The sequence below is a fragment of the Chelonia mydas genome, chromosome 20, assembly GCF_015237465.2.
Source record: "Chelonia mydas isolate rCheMyd1 chromosome 20, rCheMyd1.pri.v2, whole genome shotgun sequence".
NCBI classification, from domain to species: Eukaryota; Metazoa; Chordata; order Testudines; family Cheloniidae; genus Chelonia; species Chelonia mydas.
Window position 1 is genome coordinate 17,979,795 of NC_051260.2, and position 18,307 is coordinate 17,998,101.

The window sequence follows — 18,307 nt, forward strand, 5'->3', positions numbered from 1 at the left end:
GCTCGTCCGGAACGGATCCAATTTGTGCCGTGGCTGCCTCGCTGCCCGCAGGGCTGGTGACGCCTGCCTGGGCCGGGAACAAGGGCTCCCTGTGCGTGAGAGCCCCATGCTACGGGCAGGGCTGGGCCAGCGTGACCCCTTCGCTGCGTCTCCAGCAGCTGCCTCGCGCAGCCTGGCCTGGCCTTGGGCCCGAGCCCTCGGGATTAAGGCTAAAGCAGACCAAAGATAGCCCCTAAAGCCGCGTGGGCCGGGCACGCAGGGGGGGCTGCACCGAGACACCAGGCCGGCCCCACATAAGCTCCGGTGCTCCCTGGGTGTGGGCTGCACAGGGCTGAGGAGTCGGGGGAGCCTCCATGCCTGGGAAATACCCCCCTCCCCAGCCCCCACATCCAGCAACCGCCTGGAGACCTGAGGGGCTGGCTCCTGGGCCATCTCGCATCCCACTGAAGCTGGGGAAGGGGACTGGGGTCCCTGCCCCACTGCATGCACTGGGGGGGGCTACTTAGCCCTGCCCTGACTGCACCCCCTACAGCCTGTCCCCTGTGTGTGCTCCCTTGTGTCTCACCCTAATGCAGAGCTGCTCGGTGTCTGTCCTGGCCAAGGCCTCTGCCCCCAGGGTTCCCACTGTGCCGGGCGCTCGGGGGCAGGAGACATCCCTGGCGCTTGCCAAAGGGGTGCCGGGTAAACGCGCTGGCTCTGTTCTGGGCACTGCTCTTCACTCCTGCCTAGAGCAGAGGCGGGATGGCACCGGGGTTAGCGCCCTTGCCTGGGACCCGAGCGAGCTCCTCCCCCTGCCTCACGGGATCTCCCAGCTGCCCAGTGGGGCGAACAGCCTCAGTACAGGGGGACGGATGGATGGATGGGAAAGGGCAGTTCTGGATTATTACAGCCGGGCCCCTGGCGCAAGGCGCTGCACGTATCTCTGTGATGAGGAGACGGTCCCGGGCTGTTCACAGCACACAGAGAAAGGAGAGATCTCCATGCTCAGGCTGGGAGGTTGCAGCGTACCACGACTTTAGTGCTTTGAATTCAGAACAAGGACGCACGAGAACCCAGGCCAGAGAGAGAAAAAACAGGCTGCTCCCAGGGGAGCCGCGCCCCCTGCCCCCACCTAGCTGTAGGCAGCCTGACTGCTCCACAGCCCCGTAGCCTGCAAGGAGGGCCAGCAACCCCACTCTCCCCCCAAAAAAGCGATAGCGGGTAATTGCAGCACGGTCCAGGGGGGCACCCTAGGTCCCTGCCCTGGAGAACCTGCAATTGGCTGCTGAAGGCAGGATACTGGCACCGGGCATCTAGATCCTGCCAGGTGCACACAAGTACGGCTGCCAACAGCACGCCGGTGCCACGGCACCTTTCGCACCAGGGCAGCGGGGAATCACCCCACAGCCCCAGCCTCTCCCATTGGGGGGTCCCCTGGTGTTGCTGCATCCCTGACCACATCCCCTCCCCCCTGCCGGGCACCTGGCCAGTCTGTCATTGCCTCCAAGGGAGAATTTGCCTCTGTATTTCCTGTGAGGCTCCTCTCTCCATCCCCCATCTGACAGCTGGGCAGCAGGGTCTGGGGTTGTGTGGTCCCCCACACGTCCTGGCCCGGGGAAGGTTGGCCCCTGGGGGAGAGGGGCCCCTGGGAGGGGGAAGGGCAGGGTCACTGGAGAAAGGGGGGATGCTGGTGTCCTGGGGGGGAGGGGTGGTCCTGGTGGGTGCTGAGGGGTCCTTCCCTGAGCTGCCAGGATTTTGCATACTATGCAAATCATGGAATGAGGCTGTTTGTATATATTTGGGTAATTTAAGCTGCTAGCATGGGGCAGGAGGGTGGGTGGAGACAACGAGGACACTGGAGTATGTTGGTGGTGTGGGGAGGGGGGCAGACCAGGAATGTTGGGGGGCTACTGGGGATTGTGTGCTGGGGACCCTAGTGCGGCAGGGAAACCTGGGTGGCAGGTCAGGTGGGTGCAGGTGTTTCTGGGGGGTCACAGTGTGTCTGAGGGGTTGGCTAGAGCTGGAGAGTATGGGGCCCCAGGAGGGGGTCGGTGGGTGCTGGAAGGGGGTCGGTGGGTGCTGGGGTGTCTGGGGGGGTCGCTGGGTGCTGGAAGGGGGTCAGTGGGTGCTGGGGTGTCTGGGGGGGTCGGTGGGTGCAGGAGGGGTTGGGGGTGCTGGGGTGTCTGGGGGGGTCGGGGCGTGCTGGAAGGGGGTCGGGGGGTGCAGGAGGGGTCGGGAGGTGCTGGAAGGGGGGCGCTGGGGTCCTTGGGGGGCAGCCTGGCGTAGCTGGTTGCAGGGCGGCCGAGAGATCCTGGGCCGATCTCGGCCCCCCCGATTTTGGCAGCCCCGCCCCGCCCCGCCCGACGAGCGGCCGAGCCCCGCGCAGCCAGGGCAGGGCAGGGCAGGGCAGGGCAAGGTTCGCCCCGCTGCGCGCACCGGGAGCCGGGGCCGGGGCCGGAGCTGGGCGCGGAGCCGGGTGCCCCGAGGCCCGGCCGGGCGGGGGGTGCTGGGGGGCCGGGCCAGGCTCGGCTCCTCCCGCCGGGGGCGCAGCCACAGCCCGCGGGAACGGGGGTGACGAATCGCTCCGGCTGCGCCTTGGCCACGTCTCCGCGGCGCGGCCGGCGGGAGGGACCCGGGCTGGAGCCGGAGCCGGAGCCGGAGCCGGGGCGCCCCAGCGTGAGTAGCCGGGCGGGGAGCGGCCGGAGCCGGGCGCGCTGAGGGTCCGCGGCGGGGCGGGGCGGGGCGCGGCGCGCTGCCGGGGGGCCTGTGGGGCTGGACCCGCAGCAGCCGCCCCAGGCTCCGCCTGCCCCCTCCGGGGAACCCCTGTCGGAGACCCGCTCCGGAGGGGACATGGCTCCCCAGGCTGGGGGGCTGGCTGGCTCGGAGGGGAATGGGGCGGGAGGCTGGCTGGCTGGCTGGCTCGGTGGGGGGGGGGACGCCCCAGGCTGGGGGGCTCTGGCTGGCTCGGTGGGGTGGGGACGCCCCAGGCTGGGGGGCTCTGGCTGGCTCGGTGGGGTGGGGACGCCCCAGGCTGGGGGGGCCTTTCCCCCCAGCAGGATCTGGAGAATCGTAGCCCAAAGTTGTACCCGTCTAGCCCTTCGCTTGGCGCTGTGCGAAGCAACTTTGCTGGGTCTCAACCCCCGGTTCCCCTGGGGCAGTTGCCCACAAACCCCCCCCCCCCATTTTCCCGTGGCCATTCCTGCAGCAGGGAGGCTGGGGACTGAGCAGCCCCCCCCTGTATTTCCAGGTCAGGGGGTGGGACTGTACCAGTTTTCCCAAACCCACAGGGCCCATGGGCCTTACTGCTGGTCAGGGGGCTGCCAACATCCCCCATCACCACCTGGCAGGAGCTCCCATCACTGAAGCCACACCCCCCTATCCCCGTGTCATGCCACTCCCCCTTCCCCCCCCCCCGGTGGGGCAGGGCTCTGGGGAGGCTGAGAACACAGGTGAGCCCCTCCTGGTCCAGCAGCTAGGCTCCTCCTCCACCCCCTGCCCTTCTCCTGGAAGTGCCCCCTCTTGGCCTCAGGCCCCCCCCAAGCAGAGCCCTCTCCCCACTGGGACCCGGAGCAGGCTGGGGCCTTGGGGAAGGAACTGGAGCTGCAGCCCTTAGAGGAGGAGCTGCTCACAGGCCAGTCCTGGGGCTCCCACCAGGCTCCTTCCCCGGGAGTGCCATTGTACCCCCAGGGCTGCCCCGGCAGAGCTCCCCGCAGGGCACTGGGGTCCGGCATGGAGAGCCCCTTCCGTGTGGGCCTCGGTGCAGGGGGAATGGCTGGGCTGGTGCCTTATGCGGGGGGGCGGGAGGACTGGCAGAGAGGAATCTGAGACCTTGACTGGCTCAGGGGAGTGGGGGCAGTGAGTCTGTGGCAGAGACAGGAAAAGAACCCAGGAGTCCTGGCTTCCAGTCCCCTCTGCTCTAACCACTCGACCTCCCTCCTTCATGGTTCAGCTTTAGCACAGGGCATTGGAAAGTGCAGCTGTAGGGTTACCTGGTTCAGGGTTTGGTTCTGAGTCATCTCTGTCCTGCGGTAGACCAGGCCATGCAACCCCCCGCCCCCCCCCCCCCCGAGCTGTATCCTGCCCGTGGGGGCGAAGTGCTTCTCAGCATCCGCTGCAGCCCAGACCGAGATTGATGGTGCCTGTTGATAGCGGGGGGGGGGGGGGGGGGGTTCTGGGTCTGTGCAGCCGGGTTCCGGGCATAGAAACCCTGGGAAACACGCGTTGCTTCTGGGGCCCCCGCTGTGCCAGGTGTGGCTGACCCGGAGGAGCTAAAGGGGATGGGGGTAAACCGGCGAGACTCTGGGTCCCACCCGCCGGCTGACAGCCGCTGGGCTGTTGGGGAGGCTGAAAGTCTTGGGGAAGGAGAACGTCCAATTGGAGTGGCGGGACATGATCCCCAGGTGGGAGGTGGTGGTGTCCTCTCGCACCACGGACACCCCTCTGGCAAGCCCTGGGGACAGTTTATGTGCAGTGCTGGGGAGGAGCCGGTGGTCATGGTACACGTAGGGGTCAGTGACCTAGGGAAGGCCAGGAGAGGGGTCCTGGAGGCCTTTTGGGAAAGGAGGAGCCTAAACAGGCAGGATGGGCTCCACCTAAACCGAAACCGAGCCAGATTGGTGGCCTGGAAAATGGAAAAAGGTTGTGGAGGAGTTTTTAAGCGAAGCTGGGGAAAGCCGACAGGCGCAGAGGAGCACGCGGTTGGGACAGAGCCATCCCGTAGGGGAGGGTTTCTTGAAGGGGATTCTCTATTTCCTAGTACCGAGGAGAGGATAGAAGTTGATGAAGTGCAGGTAGGAGGAGAAGAGAAACAGTCAAATGAAAACGAGTCCCAGTCGGTTACATCCCGTGAAGGCAGATGCCTTTAGTTAGACTTCTAGCACTTGTACACAAGCGTCTATAAAATGTGTCAATATTCCGGCATCACAGACTCTCGGTGGAACAATGATAATCAGTGGGACATGGGAACACCGGGGTGCCAATAGATAGGAATGACAAAGCAGGCTCGATGTCTAGTTGGCAGCCGCTATCAAGCGGAGTGCCCCAGGGGTCGGTTTTGTTCAACATCTTTATTAATGATCTGGAGGATGGGATGGATTGCACCCTCAGCAAATTCATGGATGACACTAAGCTGGTGGGAGAGGTAGATACGCTGGAGGGTAGGGATAGGGTCCAGAGTGACCTAGGGAAATTAGAGGATTGGGCCAAAAGAAATCTGACGAGGTTCCACAAGGACAAGTGCAGAGTCCTGCACTTAAGACAGAAGAATCCCATGCACCGCTACAGACTAGGGACCGACCGGCTAAGCGGCAGTTCTGCAGAAAAGGACCCAGGGGTTACAGTGGATGAGAAGCTGGATATGAGTCAGCAGTGTACCCTTGTGCCAAGAAGGCTAACGGCATATTGGGCCGTATTAGTAGGGGCATTGCCAGCAGATCGAAGGAAGTGATTATTCCCCTCTATTCGGCACTGGTGAGGCCGCATCTGGAGTATTGCGTCCAGTTTTGGGCCCCCACTACAGAAGGGATGTAGAAAATTAGAGCGAGTCCAGCGGAGAGCAATGAAAATTACTATGGGCTGGGGAGCATGACTTATGAGGGGAGGCTGAGGGAACTGGGCTTGTTTTGTCTTCAGAAGAGAAGAATGAGGGGGGATTTGATAGCAGCCTTCAACTACCTGAAGGGGGGTTCCAAAGAGGATGGAGCTCGGCTGTTCTCAGTGGTACCAGATGACAGAACGAGGAGTAATGGTCTCAAGTTGCAGTGGGGGAGGTCTAGGTTGGATATTAGGAAAAACTTTTTCACTAGGAGGGTGGTGAAACACTGGAATGCGTTACCTAGGGAGGTGGTGGAATCTCCTTCCTTAGAGGTTTTTAAGGTCAGGCTTGACAAAGCCCTGGCTGGGATGATTTAGTTGGGGTTGGTCCTGCTTTGAGCAGGGGGTTGGACTAGATACCTCCTGAGGTCCCTTCCAACCCTAATCTTATGTGATTCTCTGTGTGGCTCTATATGTGAGTGAAAGCATACAGTCAAATATAGTAAAAATCTTAAATGAATATAACGGTACCATAGAAAATTGCCTGCTTGAATAATAAGAGTCTAGCAGCAGGAATGTACTACCGACCCCCTGACCAGCATGGCCACAGTGATTGTGAAATGCCCAGGGAGAGTAGAGAGGCTACAGAAATAGAAAACTCAGTAATAATGAGGGATTGCAACTATCCCCATATGGACTGGGAACGTCTCCTCAGGATGGGATACAGAGATAAAATTTCTACACCCCATTAATGGCTGCTTCTTGGAGCAGCTCGTCCTGGAACCCACCAGAGGAGGGGCAATTCTTGTTTTAGTCCTAAGTGGCGAACAGGATCCGTTCCAAGAGGTGAACGTAGCTGAACGGCTCAGTCATAGCAGCCATGATGAATTAAATTTAACATCCTTGCAGTGGGGGAAATACCAAAACAACCCACTGCAGTAGCATTTGACTTCAAAAAGGGGAACTACACGTATTTGAAGACACTTGTTAAAAGGAACAGTCCCAAGAGTGAAATGCCTGCAAGCTGCATGGAAACGTCTGAAACTCACCATAATAGAGGCTCAAACAAGCGAGATACAGCCCAAATAAATGCCACCGTGGCTAAACAGCAGAGTAAGAGAGGTGGTTCGAGGTAAAGAGGTGTCCTTTAAAAATGGGAAGTCAAATCCTACTGAGGAAAATAGAAAGGAGCGTGACCTCAGGCCTGTCAGCGAGTGCCCAGCTACAATCAGCCAGGCCAAAAAAGAATTTGAAGAGCAACTAGCAAAAGACACAGAAACTGACAGCAAATTTTTTTTAAGTGCATCAGCAGCAGGAAGCCGCCAAACAGTGAGTGGGGCCCCTGGACGACCGAGGTGCTGAAGGAGCCCTCGAGGAAGCCAGGGCTGTTGCAGAGAAGCAACATGAATTCTTTGCATGGGTCTTCACTGCAGAGGATGTGAGGGAGACTCTCACATCTGAGCCATTCTGGTTAGGTGGCGGATCTGAGGACCTGGCCCAGACTGAGGTGTCAGTAGAGGAGGTTTTGAAACAACTTGATACGTTAAATAGTAATAAGTCACCAGGACCAGATGCATTCACCCAGGAGTTCTGAAGGAATTCCAATATGAAACTGCAGAGCTACTAACCGTGGTGTGTAACCTCTGGCTTAAATCCGCCTCTGGACCAGGTGCCTGGAGGGAACTAATGTGATGCGGATTTGTAAAAAAAGGCTCCAGGGGCAATCCTGGCAATTCCAGGCTGGTAAGTCTGACTTCGGTACCAGGCCAATTGGTTGAAACTACAGCAAAGAACCAAATTATGAGGCATAGAGATGAACTCAGTATGTTGGGAAAGAGTTAAGACAGGAAGTCAGGCCTTGCCAATCTATTAGAGCTCTTGGAGGGGGTCCACAAATGCGGACAAGGGGGATCCAGTGGATACAGTGTACTTGTGCTTTCAGAAAGCCTTTGACAAGGTCCCTTATCTAAGCCTCTGAAGCAAAGTAAGCTGTCACAGGATAAGAGGGAAGGTTCTCTCATGGATCAGTAACTGGTTAAAAGACAGGAAACAAAGAGTAGGAATAAGTGGTCAGTTTTCGCGGTGGAGAGAGGTAAATAGTGGTGTCCCCCAGGGGTCTGTACTGGGACCAGGGCTGTTCAACATATTCATAAATGATCTGGAAAAAGGAGTAAACAGTGAGTTGGCAAAGTTTGCAGATGATACAAAATACTCAAGATAGTTAAGTCCAAAGCAGACTGCGAAGAGCTACAAAAGGGATCTCACAAAACGGGGTGACTGGTAGATGAGATTCAGGCCTGATAAAAACAACGAAAGGTCCTTGTGGCACCTTAGAGACTAACAAATTTATTTGGGCATAAGCTTTCATGAGCTATAACCCACTTGATCAGATGCATGGAGTGGAACATACAGTAGGCAGGTATAAATACACAGCACATGAAAAGATGGGAGTTGCCTTACCAAGTGGGGGGTCAGTTCTAATGAGGCCAATTCAATTAGGGTGCATGTGACCTATTTCCAACAGTTGACAAGAAGGGGTGAATATCAACAGAGGGAAGATTACTTTTTGTAGTGCTAACAAGGCGAATTCAATCATGGAATTGAATTGCACTTGAAAAAGTAATTTTCCCTCTGTTGCCTGGGACTATTCAGCTTGAAACAGAGAGAACTAAGGGGGGATCTGAGAGAGGTCTATAAAATCATGAATGGGGTGGAGAAAGTGAAGAAGGAAGTGTTGTTTACCCCTTCTCGTAACAAAAGAACCAGGAGTCACCCAAAGAAATTAATAATCAGCAGGTTTAAAACAAACAAAATGAAGTATTTCTTCACACAATGCAGTCAACCTGTGGAACTCACTGCCAGGGGATGTTGTGAAGGCCAAAAGTATAATTGGGTTCAAAAAAGTATTAACTGCATTCCTGGAGGAAAGGTCCATCAATGGCTTTTAGCCAGGGTGGACAGGGATGCAACTCCATGCTCTGGGTGTCCCTAGCTTCTGTTTGCCAAAAGCCGGGACTGGATGACACGGGATGGGATACTCTATAATTGCTCTGTTCTGTTCATTCCCTCTGGGGCACCTGGCACCGGCACTGCCCAGAGGCAGGACGCTGGGCTAGATGGACCATTGCTCTGACCCAGTCTCGCTGTTTTTATGGGCTCTGCCCAGACCCCAGCCGAGATCTGGGCCCCATTGTGCCGGGCGTGCACAGACCCACAGGGAGAGATGACCCCCTGCCCTGAAGGGCTCACACTGTAAGTAGATGGGAGGAGGGGAAGAGGGGCAGGGACCCGCCCAAGGTCAATAGCGGAGCTGGGACTAGAACCCAGGTGTCCTGACTCCCAGCCCATCCCCCCTCCCCTGCCAGACGGAAAGGCTCCTCCCCTCACTGGGGTCACCAGCCCAGCTCTGGTGCAGGGGATGTGATGCTGGTTGACCCCAGCTGAGAGCCTGGCCCGTTACTGGAAGGGAGCAGCGGGGCGTCACTGTGACGGGGGGGGCAGCTCCACCATGGCCCCCCCTCCCCACTTGTGCATGGCTGCTGCAGCTGCCTGGGGCTGGCAGGAGGCGCGGCTGAGTGCAGGGAGTGCAGAGCTGGCTGCCAGATGTGTGCTGGACGGGGCGTCCCTGCTCAGGGGGACGGGACCGGCGCTGGGACAGGAAGCTCCGGTAGCAAAGGCAAACAGGCGTCCCCCGGGGGCGACGGGACGGTCGTTCCGGTCCCAGCCGAATGCCCGGCCTCAGTGCTGGGATGGCAGTGCTGGGGGGAGAATGTGCCTGGTCCCTCGCGAGCCAGCCGGGCCGCTGCCCTGCAGTCGGAGAACTGGGAGGGGTGGGGGTGAAACGAAGGTGGAATGCACTGTACGTGGGGGAAGGAAACTCATGCTACCCAGTGGGCTGTTAACCTGCAGGACTCACCTCCGCAGGGTGACGTTCCTCAGGCGAGGGACTCCGTGAGTTTGGACAGGTGAGGTGTTCCTGTGCCCTCCGCCCCCTTTCCGCGGCTGGCGCCCAGCTGGGGCGTGGAGCTGTCGGCAGTGCAGGGCGGATGGACGGAGGAGGGAGACGGATGGGGAGGAGGAGGCATACCGGAGGGCAGGGTGGGTGGATGGATGGAGGACAGCCGGGAGGGACTGACCCCCCACTCTGTTCTTGCCCTTACTGCGCCGTTCGTTGTCTCGGAGCCGCTTTGCCCCCCCCCCCCCCCCCCCAGTCAGCGCTGACCCCTCCTCTGCCTTTGCCTCCAGGTGCACCCGCCCCCAGCGACGCTGCCATGGCCTGCGCCCCGTGACGCCGAGCTCCGGGGCCGGGCGGCGCTGTGACCGGGGCGGCCCAGGGGCAGCCATGGGGAGCATCTACAAGGATTACTTCAACCCGCTGAAGATCCGGGAGCACTACAACTACACCAAGGGGCTGACCGAGAGCCAGCTGAGCCCGGGGCGCGACCCCGTCTCCGTCACCATTGTCGTCCTGTGCTGCCTGATTGTGCTGGAGAACCTGCTGGTGCTGCTCTCCGTCTACCGCAACAAGAAGTTCCACTCGGCCATGTTCATCTTCATCGGCAACTTGGCCTTCTCCGACCTGCTGGCCGGCCTGGCCTTCATGGCCAACGTCCTGCTCTCGGGGCGCTACACCTTCTCGCTGACGCCGGTGCAGTGGTTCGTGCGGGAGGGCACGGCCTTTGCCACCCTGGCGGCCTCGGTCCTCAGCCTCTTGGCCATCGCCATTGAGCGGCACGTGGCCATCACCAAGGTGAAGCTGTACGGCAGCGACAAGAACTGCCGCATGGTGCTGCTGATTGGGGCCTGCTGGGTGATCTCGGTGGCCATCGGGGGCCTGCCCATCATGGGCTGGAACTGCATGGGGCAGCTGGAGGACTGCTCCACCGTCCTGCCCCTCTACTCCAAGCGCTACATCCTCTTCGTGGTCACCGTCTTCACCGCCATCCTGCTCTCCATCGTGGTGCTGTACGGCCACATCTACTGCATCGTCCGCTCCAGCCACGCCGAGATCGCCGGCACGCAGACCCTGGCCCTGCTCAAGACAGTCACCATTGTGCTGGGGGCCTTCATCGTCTGCTGGCTGCCAGCCTTCATCATCCTCCTGCTGGACACCTCGTGCGCCATCAAGGCCTGCCCCGTCCTCTACAAGGCGGACTATTTCTTCAGCTTCGCCGCCCTCAACTCGGCCGTCAACCCCGTGATCTACACGCTGCGCAGCAAGGACATGCGCAAGGAGTTCCTGCGGGTGCTCTGCTGCTGGGGCGGGGCAGGGTGCGGCAAGCCGGCCAAGTGCTGCATGGTGCCACTCCGCAGCTCCAGCTCCCTGGAGCACGGCACCCAGAAGCAAGAGCTGCCCACCTCGCCCATCCTGCGGGAATGCACCACCTCGGTGTGAGGCGCTGCAGAGCCGGCTGATTGGTACGAAGGGAGCCGGCCCAGAGCCGGCTCTCCCCCGGGCCGCGGGAGGCTGCAGAGCGTGGCTCTGTCGGGGCAAGGAGGGCGGGGACTCTCCGGTTACTGGCAATCTGGTTCATGTGATGCCGTCTTCCCGAGCGCCACCCACTCCTGCCGGGATCCCGCCTGCTCCCAGCACGGCCTCACGCCAGCCGCACGCCCACGCTCACCCGGCGCGCGCCCGGGGGCTGGGCGGAGGCTGCCTGGGTCCACGCCCGCTGGCCCAGAGGCCTTTCCGGCGGATGCCCTGCCCTGCTGGGAGCTCAGCTCCGCCCCGGTCTGCCTGTGGGGTGGACTGCCACCTGCCCTGCTGGGGTGGAAGCCCTGGGGCGGGAGGAGGGGGCTGGCAGCGAGGGGTTTGCTGCCCCGAGCCCGGCCCGGGGGGCGCGGAGTGGGGGGTCTGTGCACAGTCAGGACCAAAGCCTCACTACACACATTTTCCCTGGCCAGCTGGTAGGATCGGGGCACCAGGTGCCCCCGGCATGGCGCCCAGCCCCGTGTGGCGAGCAATCGCTGTCATGGGCAGGATGAACTGGGGTCCTGCCCCAGTGCTGCCCCCCGAAGCTCCTCTCCCCCATGGGACGTGCAATTGAAACCCGCTGGGGCGGCCTCGCCAGCCGACCTGGGGGTGGGATGGGCTCTTGCAGGGGCCAGGGGCACTGCTGGGCTGTCCATCGGCCCCTCCCCATCTGTCTCTCCCCCTCCCTGCAATCTGTGGGCCTTTCCGTCCCTGGCTGCCTCTCTGTCCCTCCGTCCAGCCCAGACCTCGCTTCGACAACAGGGTCTGTTCGCTGGTCGTCTTCAGGTCTGTGCAGCTGTCTGTCCGTCCCTCCAGTACCTAGCCGTCCGCCTGCCTGTCTGTCTGGGGTCCCCTAGGGCCCCGCTCGCCGCAGCCTCGGAGCCCCCGGCCCCCAGCTGCAGTCGGAAGAGGCTGGGTGGGGAGCGGGGCGAGAACCCTCCAGGGCCCACGCCTGGTTAGAGCAAGTGTGTAGTGTGTGCGTGTCTGTCTGTGTGGTGCACTGTGTCTCTGGGTTGTGTGTGTGTGTGTGGCGGGGGGTGTAGCTCTCACGTGCCCCCCGCTAGGCCTGGCCCAGGACAGGTCTCTGCTCCGCCTGGCGCTGGCAGCCCAGGGGCACAGGCCTCTCCTGGCTTGGGGCTTCGCTGGGTGCCCTCGGCGGGGGCCGCTGGGCGGGCGGGCGGGCGTGTCCCCGGCCTGACTGGGAGAATGAATCACGGCCCGATGTGCAGCAACCTGCCCGTGAGGCGCGGGGGTGTGGGGTTGTTTTGTGAATGAGAATGGAAGGCGGGCGTGGGAACGTCAGCCCTACCCAGCACGTTGGGGGGGGGGGGGGGGGGGTTAAGGTTTTTAAAATAACCCGCTGCCCCCGGCCCCCTCCGGACGTGGTGCCGGCAGGGACCTGGCCAGTGGGTCTGGGGTGTGCGTCCTTGTGTCCCGGCCTGTCCCCAGGGTTGCTGGAACCGTTTGTGCAGTGGGGGGCTGAGAGCCAGTGAAGTGATCGAAACCGCTGCAAGCCAGGGGTTGCAGGGCCCCCCCCCCCATTCCAGCACCTCTGCCTTCCGCTTTCACCCCTGTCTGTCCGCTCCTCCGGCCTCGGGGTGCTCTGGCCGAGGGGGAGGCCCAGTGCCACGTGAGCGCGGGGTCGGGACCTGGTTCTTTAGTGCACACGCAGCGCCGTTGGGGTGGGGGGCCGGGAGGACGCACCCCGTCCCTGGCAAACACTACAGGAGCCCCCAGGTCTGGGCCGCACGAGCCACCTCTGTACAAATGGCCCTTGGCACCAATGGGATTAAAAGTTTGCTTCTGTAGTGGCCACTTGTCCGTGTGATTCCTCCTCCCACCCCGGCCACGTCCTTGCCCCCTGCGCCTGCCGCCCACACGCGCTGTGGGGTCCGGTGCTCTGAACCCGCCCCCGGTCCGTGAGAGCAGCACCCTGGGGTGGGGAGTGTTCATGGGGATCAAGGAGAGGTGTCGCATTGTAGAACCAGGACCCCAAGGGTGGGGGGAGGGAGGCCCCGGGGGCAGGGGGGTCCTGGGGCAGACGGTCGGGGGCAGGGATTGGTTCTGGGGGCAGCAGGGTGTTGGGGGGAGTCCATGGTATTGGGGGGGCAGGGCCCGGGGATGAGTGGGAGGTTGGCTAGCAGGGGCCGCCCATGGCACAGGGGGAATCGGGAACCTGTGGTCAGGCCACTTCCCCTCCCACTTTGTTTCAGGGCTGACAGATGCTGTTCTGCTTGCCATGGGACCTAGTCTCAACCCCCAGGCTGCTGCAGCGAGTTGGGGGGACAGGCTGGGCCCCAAATCCCCTCATGTCAGAAGCCAGGGCTGGGCTAGCAGGGGCTGCGGGTCAGGAGTGAGGGGCACCGGCAGAGCTGCGGGGGGGGGGCCAGGGTTGGGGTAGCAGGGGGCTGCGGGTCAGGAGTGAGGGGCACCGGCAGAGCTGAGGGGGAGCCCAGGGCTGGGCTGGCCGGGGCTGCGGGTCGGGAGTGAGGGGCACCGGCAGAGCTGCGGGGGGGCCCAGGGCTGGGCTAGCAGGGGCTGCGGGTCAGGAGTGAGGGGCACCGGCAGAGCTGCGGGGGGGCCCAGGGCTGGGCTAGCAGGGGCTGCGGGTCGGGAGTGAGGGGCACCGGCAGAGCTGCGGGGGGGCCCAGGGCCGGGCTAGCAGGGGGCTGCGGGTCGGGAGTGAGGGGCACCGGCAGAGCTGCGGGGGGGCCCAGGGCTGGGCTAGCAGGGGCTGCAGGTCGGGGGTGGGGGGCCCGTGTTAAGTTGCCCCTTTGGCCACAGTGAGTTTCCAAATAGCGCCCGTGGCTGGAGCCGGCCGAGCCCCTGTCGCTCTGGGTTTCCCGGGGCTCCGGGCAGGGCAGGTTTTCCAGGCCCGGGGCCGGCTCAGCACTTGGCCTGCCCTGGCCAGTCCCGCTCTCATGGCTCCGTTCGCTGCGCCGAGTGGCGGGAGGGGCGGCTGTGTTGCTGGGGCCGTGACCGGGCCGGCTGGGGCTGCTGGCTCCGAGTCCATCCTCTGCTTTCTCAGAACAGGACGTTTCAGACGGAGCATCGCTTCCTGTTGATGCCTCGGGGACCTGCTGAGCAAGGAGCGAGGCAGGGGGAGGTGCAGCTGGGCCGATGGACTCAGCGTCTGCACCCGCTTCCCGGGGCTCTGCATGGCCCCAGGCCCCCTCTGCTCCAGGAACGGCAGCCCGGGCTTCCCTGGCTGGCCCTGCCCCAGAGCTGCCCTCCTCACCCCCGAGTCGCTCCCTCTGCCCTGGGAAAACGCCTCCACCCATCCTGTAGCGCTAGCAGGAGGCTGGGGGCGCCCGGCCAGAGAGGAAAGGGGTATGGGGAGGGCTGGGGGCCCTAGCTGGAGAGGGAGGGGGGCATGGGACAGGGCTCGGGGTGTTAGCGAGGCCAGCCGGGCTCAGCAATTGCCGATGTCTTACGTCGTCTTCTCTCTATGAACAGCCCCCTGCCCCCCTCCCTGGGCCCACGTCGGCTCCTGCCAGGACTCGTGCGGAGCTCCGTGTTTTCCACGCCCCGGGAAGGCTCCGTGGAGCAGCTGGGGCAGGGCAAGGCAGGATTCGCGCTGCTGGCTCCACTCTCGCTCCCGCTGGGGCGAAGCAGGAGTCAAGCCCCTGGGGTCTCATGCTCCCCCCGCCCCCCCAAGTCCGTCAGCGCCTGATTTACCCAGGACAGGGCTCAGGGAGACAGTGCCTATGGGGCTGGGGTTGTGACCTGGAGGGAGGGACCCCGGGAGCTGCTGGCCAGGAGCGGGGGCTCGCAGGACTGGGTGGGGGGAAAGCCAGCGGCTCAGATCCCCGGACACCCCCAGCGTGGCGCAAAGAATCAGCCCCTCAGGCCTCCTGGCCTCACTTGCAGGCATCTCTCTGGGGAACGGGGGTCTCTGGCCCCTGTTGCTGGCAGCCCCGGGATGGATTTGGCCCAGGGTGCGAGGCGCTGGCACCCTGTCTGGGGGAGGGGGGTGTATGGGAGATGGGGCCGGGCCCCCGGGACCGAGGGTCTTTGCCGTCAGTGACAGGAGCCGGGACCCTGGGGCCGAGGGGAGGTATCTGCCGGGCTAGTGGCTTTACCCGGCCCTGGTGTGTCGGCTGCATTAGAGCCCCCGGGGCTGGTGGGTTCCTCCGGCACTGGGGTGGGGGGTGTCACCCTGCTCAGGGCGTCTCTAACGCCCCCCGCCCCCACTCCTCCTAATGCTGCCCTGGCAAGGGGGTCTGGCGTTACCTCTGCTTGCAGCCAGGCTGCCCCCCTTGCCCTCAGGACCCTGCTTCCCCACCGAAGCCCAGGGCCCTCGCAGCCCGTGGTGGGGTGGGGGGTCAGTTGGAGCCATCAGGGGCCTGGTGCCAGCAGTTCGCAGCCGGGTGCAGCTTGTCCCCGGCCAGGACACCGGCTGTGGTTCACACCCTGCTTCGCACAAGGGTTAGCGGCTGCACCTAGAGCCCTTGGCCAGGGGTGTGCCAGGCACTGGTGGGGGGGCATTTCCATGGGTGCTGTGCGCCAGACGGGGCCAGGTAGCTGGGGGCCGGGCCCCCAGGGCAGAGGGTCTTTGCTGTCAGCTGGGTCTGCAGGGGCTGGGGGCTCTGGGGCTGGAGCTGCGACTTCCCCTGCTGCTTTCGTTTCCTCCCAGACTCGCTCCCCGGCCGTGGCGTGGCCCAGGGCCCCATGTGCTGAGTGACAGAAACAAGTGGACCCCCCCCCCCGCCCCACCAGCCGGTCTCCGGTTCTGGGTGAGCATTGGCAGCTCCAGCCCGAGGCAGCAGGACAGTTGGACCTTGCCAGGTAGCAAGGGGGGGGCAGGTAGGGGGGTGCCAGCCTGGCTTGGGGCTGGCCCTTGGGGGTGGGGGGCAGGCAGGCAGGTGCCAGCCTGGCTGGGGGTGGCCCTTGGGGGTGGTGCAGAGCCAGGGGGAGAGCAGAGGCTCAGGGAAGCCGCGGACGTGCGTCCTTGCTCCATCCGCCTGGTTTCCGGGGGCCGAGGGCCAGCCCTGCCTGGAGCCCTGCGAGGAGCGGCTGGCCCCGCCCGTGGCCCTGGGAATGGCTTTCGGTGGGGTTGGGGTCTCGGCTGCTCTCAGCGTCCTGACGCTGAACTTTAAATAACCGCAGGCAGGGGCCTGCTTCCCCTGGCAGGGTCCCCAGCAGCTGCCGGCCTCCGGCGGGGGCCCGGGGGGGCCGGCTCCAGACCTGCCTGGGCCCTGCCTGCTCCAGCCTGGGGATGGCCGGGGACTGCAGCAGCCCGGCCCCCCCGCGTGGGCATTCAAGCGGCTGGGGCGGCGTTGCCAGCGTGCCCAGCACCCGAGGCCGCCTCTGCCGGCAAATGTGGCCCGTTAGCCCCGGCCACCCTCCTCCGTCTGGTCAGCAGCTGAACCCTGCTGGTTCCCCTCCTCGGTTAGAGCCAAGCGTGCGCCAGCCGCGGTCAGGGAAAGGCCGGAGGGTTATTGTCGTGTGAAAGCAGCCCGAGGGTGAGATCAGGGCCCCGTCATGGCGGGCGCTGCGCAGACCCTGCCCGTGGCCAGGCCCCCGCGGGGCCGGGCGCTGCCCAACACACAGGGAAAGACGCTCCCTGTTCCAAAGACCTCGCAGTGTAAATGAAGAAAGGGTGCAGGGGAAAGAAAGGGTGCAGTGTGAATGAAGAAAGGGTGCAGAGAGGGACAGGGCCGTGGCAGAGCTCCCACTAGAGAACCAGGTGTCCTGACTCCAAGCCCAGGGCCCTCCCCACTAGCCCATGCCTCCGGTCGGGAAAGGGCAGTTCCAGCGGGTGGGGTCAGCCCCTCCAGCGCAGCCTGGTGCTGACTCACAGCAGCGGAGACCCTGGCCCCACGAGCGTTTCCCTCCGGGGGTGGCAGGACGTGGACCCCCTCGGGGGGGGGGGTCCCCTGCAGCAAGAGGGAAGCACGCCGAGTGCCTTGGTCACATGGTGTGCAACCCGCCGATGCTACCGAGCCAGCATCCTTCCTGTCTGTGCTGGGGATGCTGCCGTGATCCTGATCAGCGTGGGCGGGGGGCGGGGAGCGATCCCTGCCGGGGGCATTAATAACACGCAGAACACGCCTCCCCTGGCTCCTCGCCCTTGGGGAGCTGAAATCCCGGCTCTGGCCCGAGTGTCCCTGAGCTCACGAGGGTTCAGCAAAGCACCATGGCCCAGGGGCTGCGAAAACCTGGGGTCCCTGTCACGGCAGGAGCTGGGCACTTCGGCAGCTGGGAGCTGTTCTAAAATGGCCCCTCCCTGGGGGGCTTTGCCCTGGGCCCCATTTCCCGGGGTTCAGTTCCCACACGCTCACTCGCCCCAGCGACAGCAAACGGCTCAGCCAGAGAGGAGGTGACAGCGCGGTCCCCACGCTGCGGCAGGAGCCTGCAGCGTGGTACATTTCCTGTTTTCTGCATGGCTGACTGATCTGGGTCCCTCTTTTCTGGGGCTGTGCAGTGCCTCGCATCTCACAGCTGGGCCGCGGCAGGGCCACCCGGGGAGCCAGCGCCTGGCGAGACAGACAGTGAAACTCTCTGGAGGGCCTGCGCTCCCGCTATGGGTCGACGCGTGGGCCCGGGGCAGTCTGGCGCGTGGGGTTTGGGTTTGACTCCAGCGGTTAAAGAATTCTCTTTTTAAAACCTGCTATGAACAGTTAATATTAAGTGTTTAAGCTGCAGGCCAGAGGCTCTGCTGGTCTGAACTCTCCTCGACCCATTTACACCAGACCTGGAGCCTCACCGCCGGTCCGGCTCTCAGCCCTTCCCTGTCCTTGCCCGGGGCTGCCGGGTGATTTGGATTTTTTGTTTTATTCAACCCCGAGTCAAACACAAACTGGGCTCGTTCGGCCAGAAGAGGGGACGGCCTGGTGTCTGCCCGGGACACGGAGCGTCTCCTTCGCTGCCCTGTCTGTCCAGCCCCCAGAGCAGGGGCTCACGGTCATGGCTGTGAGGGCTGCATTCCAGCTCTGGCTGCGGGGCAGGGCATACATTGAACTGCCATCATCCCCCCTCGCTGCTGCTGGCTTCTGACAGGGAGAACAGACAAGGACACTTTCAGGCCAGGGTTAGCAGAGGACCTGAAGGGTTCCTTGAATTTCGGTCTCTAGTTCTCTCGGGGCCACCTTCACTCAGGTTTTTCTGCACCTCACACTGCAGAGCCCCCCCTCCCCCCAGTCCCAGGGCCTCAATGCAGGTGCCTAACTCACCTAAGTTCTTTGTAAACCCCACCAGGCGCCTAGCTGCATCTTCGGGCACCTGCTCCCCTTTGCACATCTGGCCCTCTGGCCCCTTCGTGAGCCCCCCCCCCCCCCCCCCGGACGTGCAGAAAGCGTCGTTCGGGGACAGCCAGGCAGG

General features: G+C 63.2%; 1 protein-coding gene across 2 annotated transcripts; it reads left to right on the plus strand.

Annotated features, from left to right (window-relative positions):
• The first annotated feature begins 2,377 nt into the window (after positions 1-2,377).
• S1PR2 (sphingosine-1-phosphate receptor 2) lies at positions 2,378-12,792 on the plus strand. 2 transcript variants are annotated; one of them, XM_037888037.2, is made up of 2 exons: positions 2,378-2,655; positions 9,757-12,792. In XM_037888037.2, the coding sequence occupies exon 2, from the start codon at positions 9,854-9,856 to the stop codon at positions 10,904-10,906; it is 1,053 nt and encodes a 350-aa protein (XP_037743965.1). In that variant the 5' UTR covers positions 2,378-2,655; positions 9,757-9,853; the 3' UTR covers positions 10,907-12,792. The 2 variants fall into 2 exon arrangements, with proteins under 2 accessions (XP_037743965.1, XP_037743964.2); XM_037888036.2 differs by lacking the exon at positions 2,378-2,655 and adding an exon at positions 9,389-9,476.
• Positions 12,793-18,307: the final 5,515 nt, after the last annotated feature.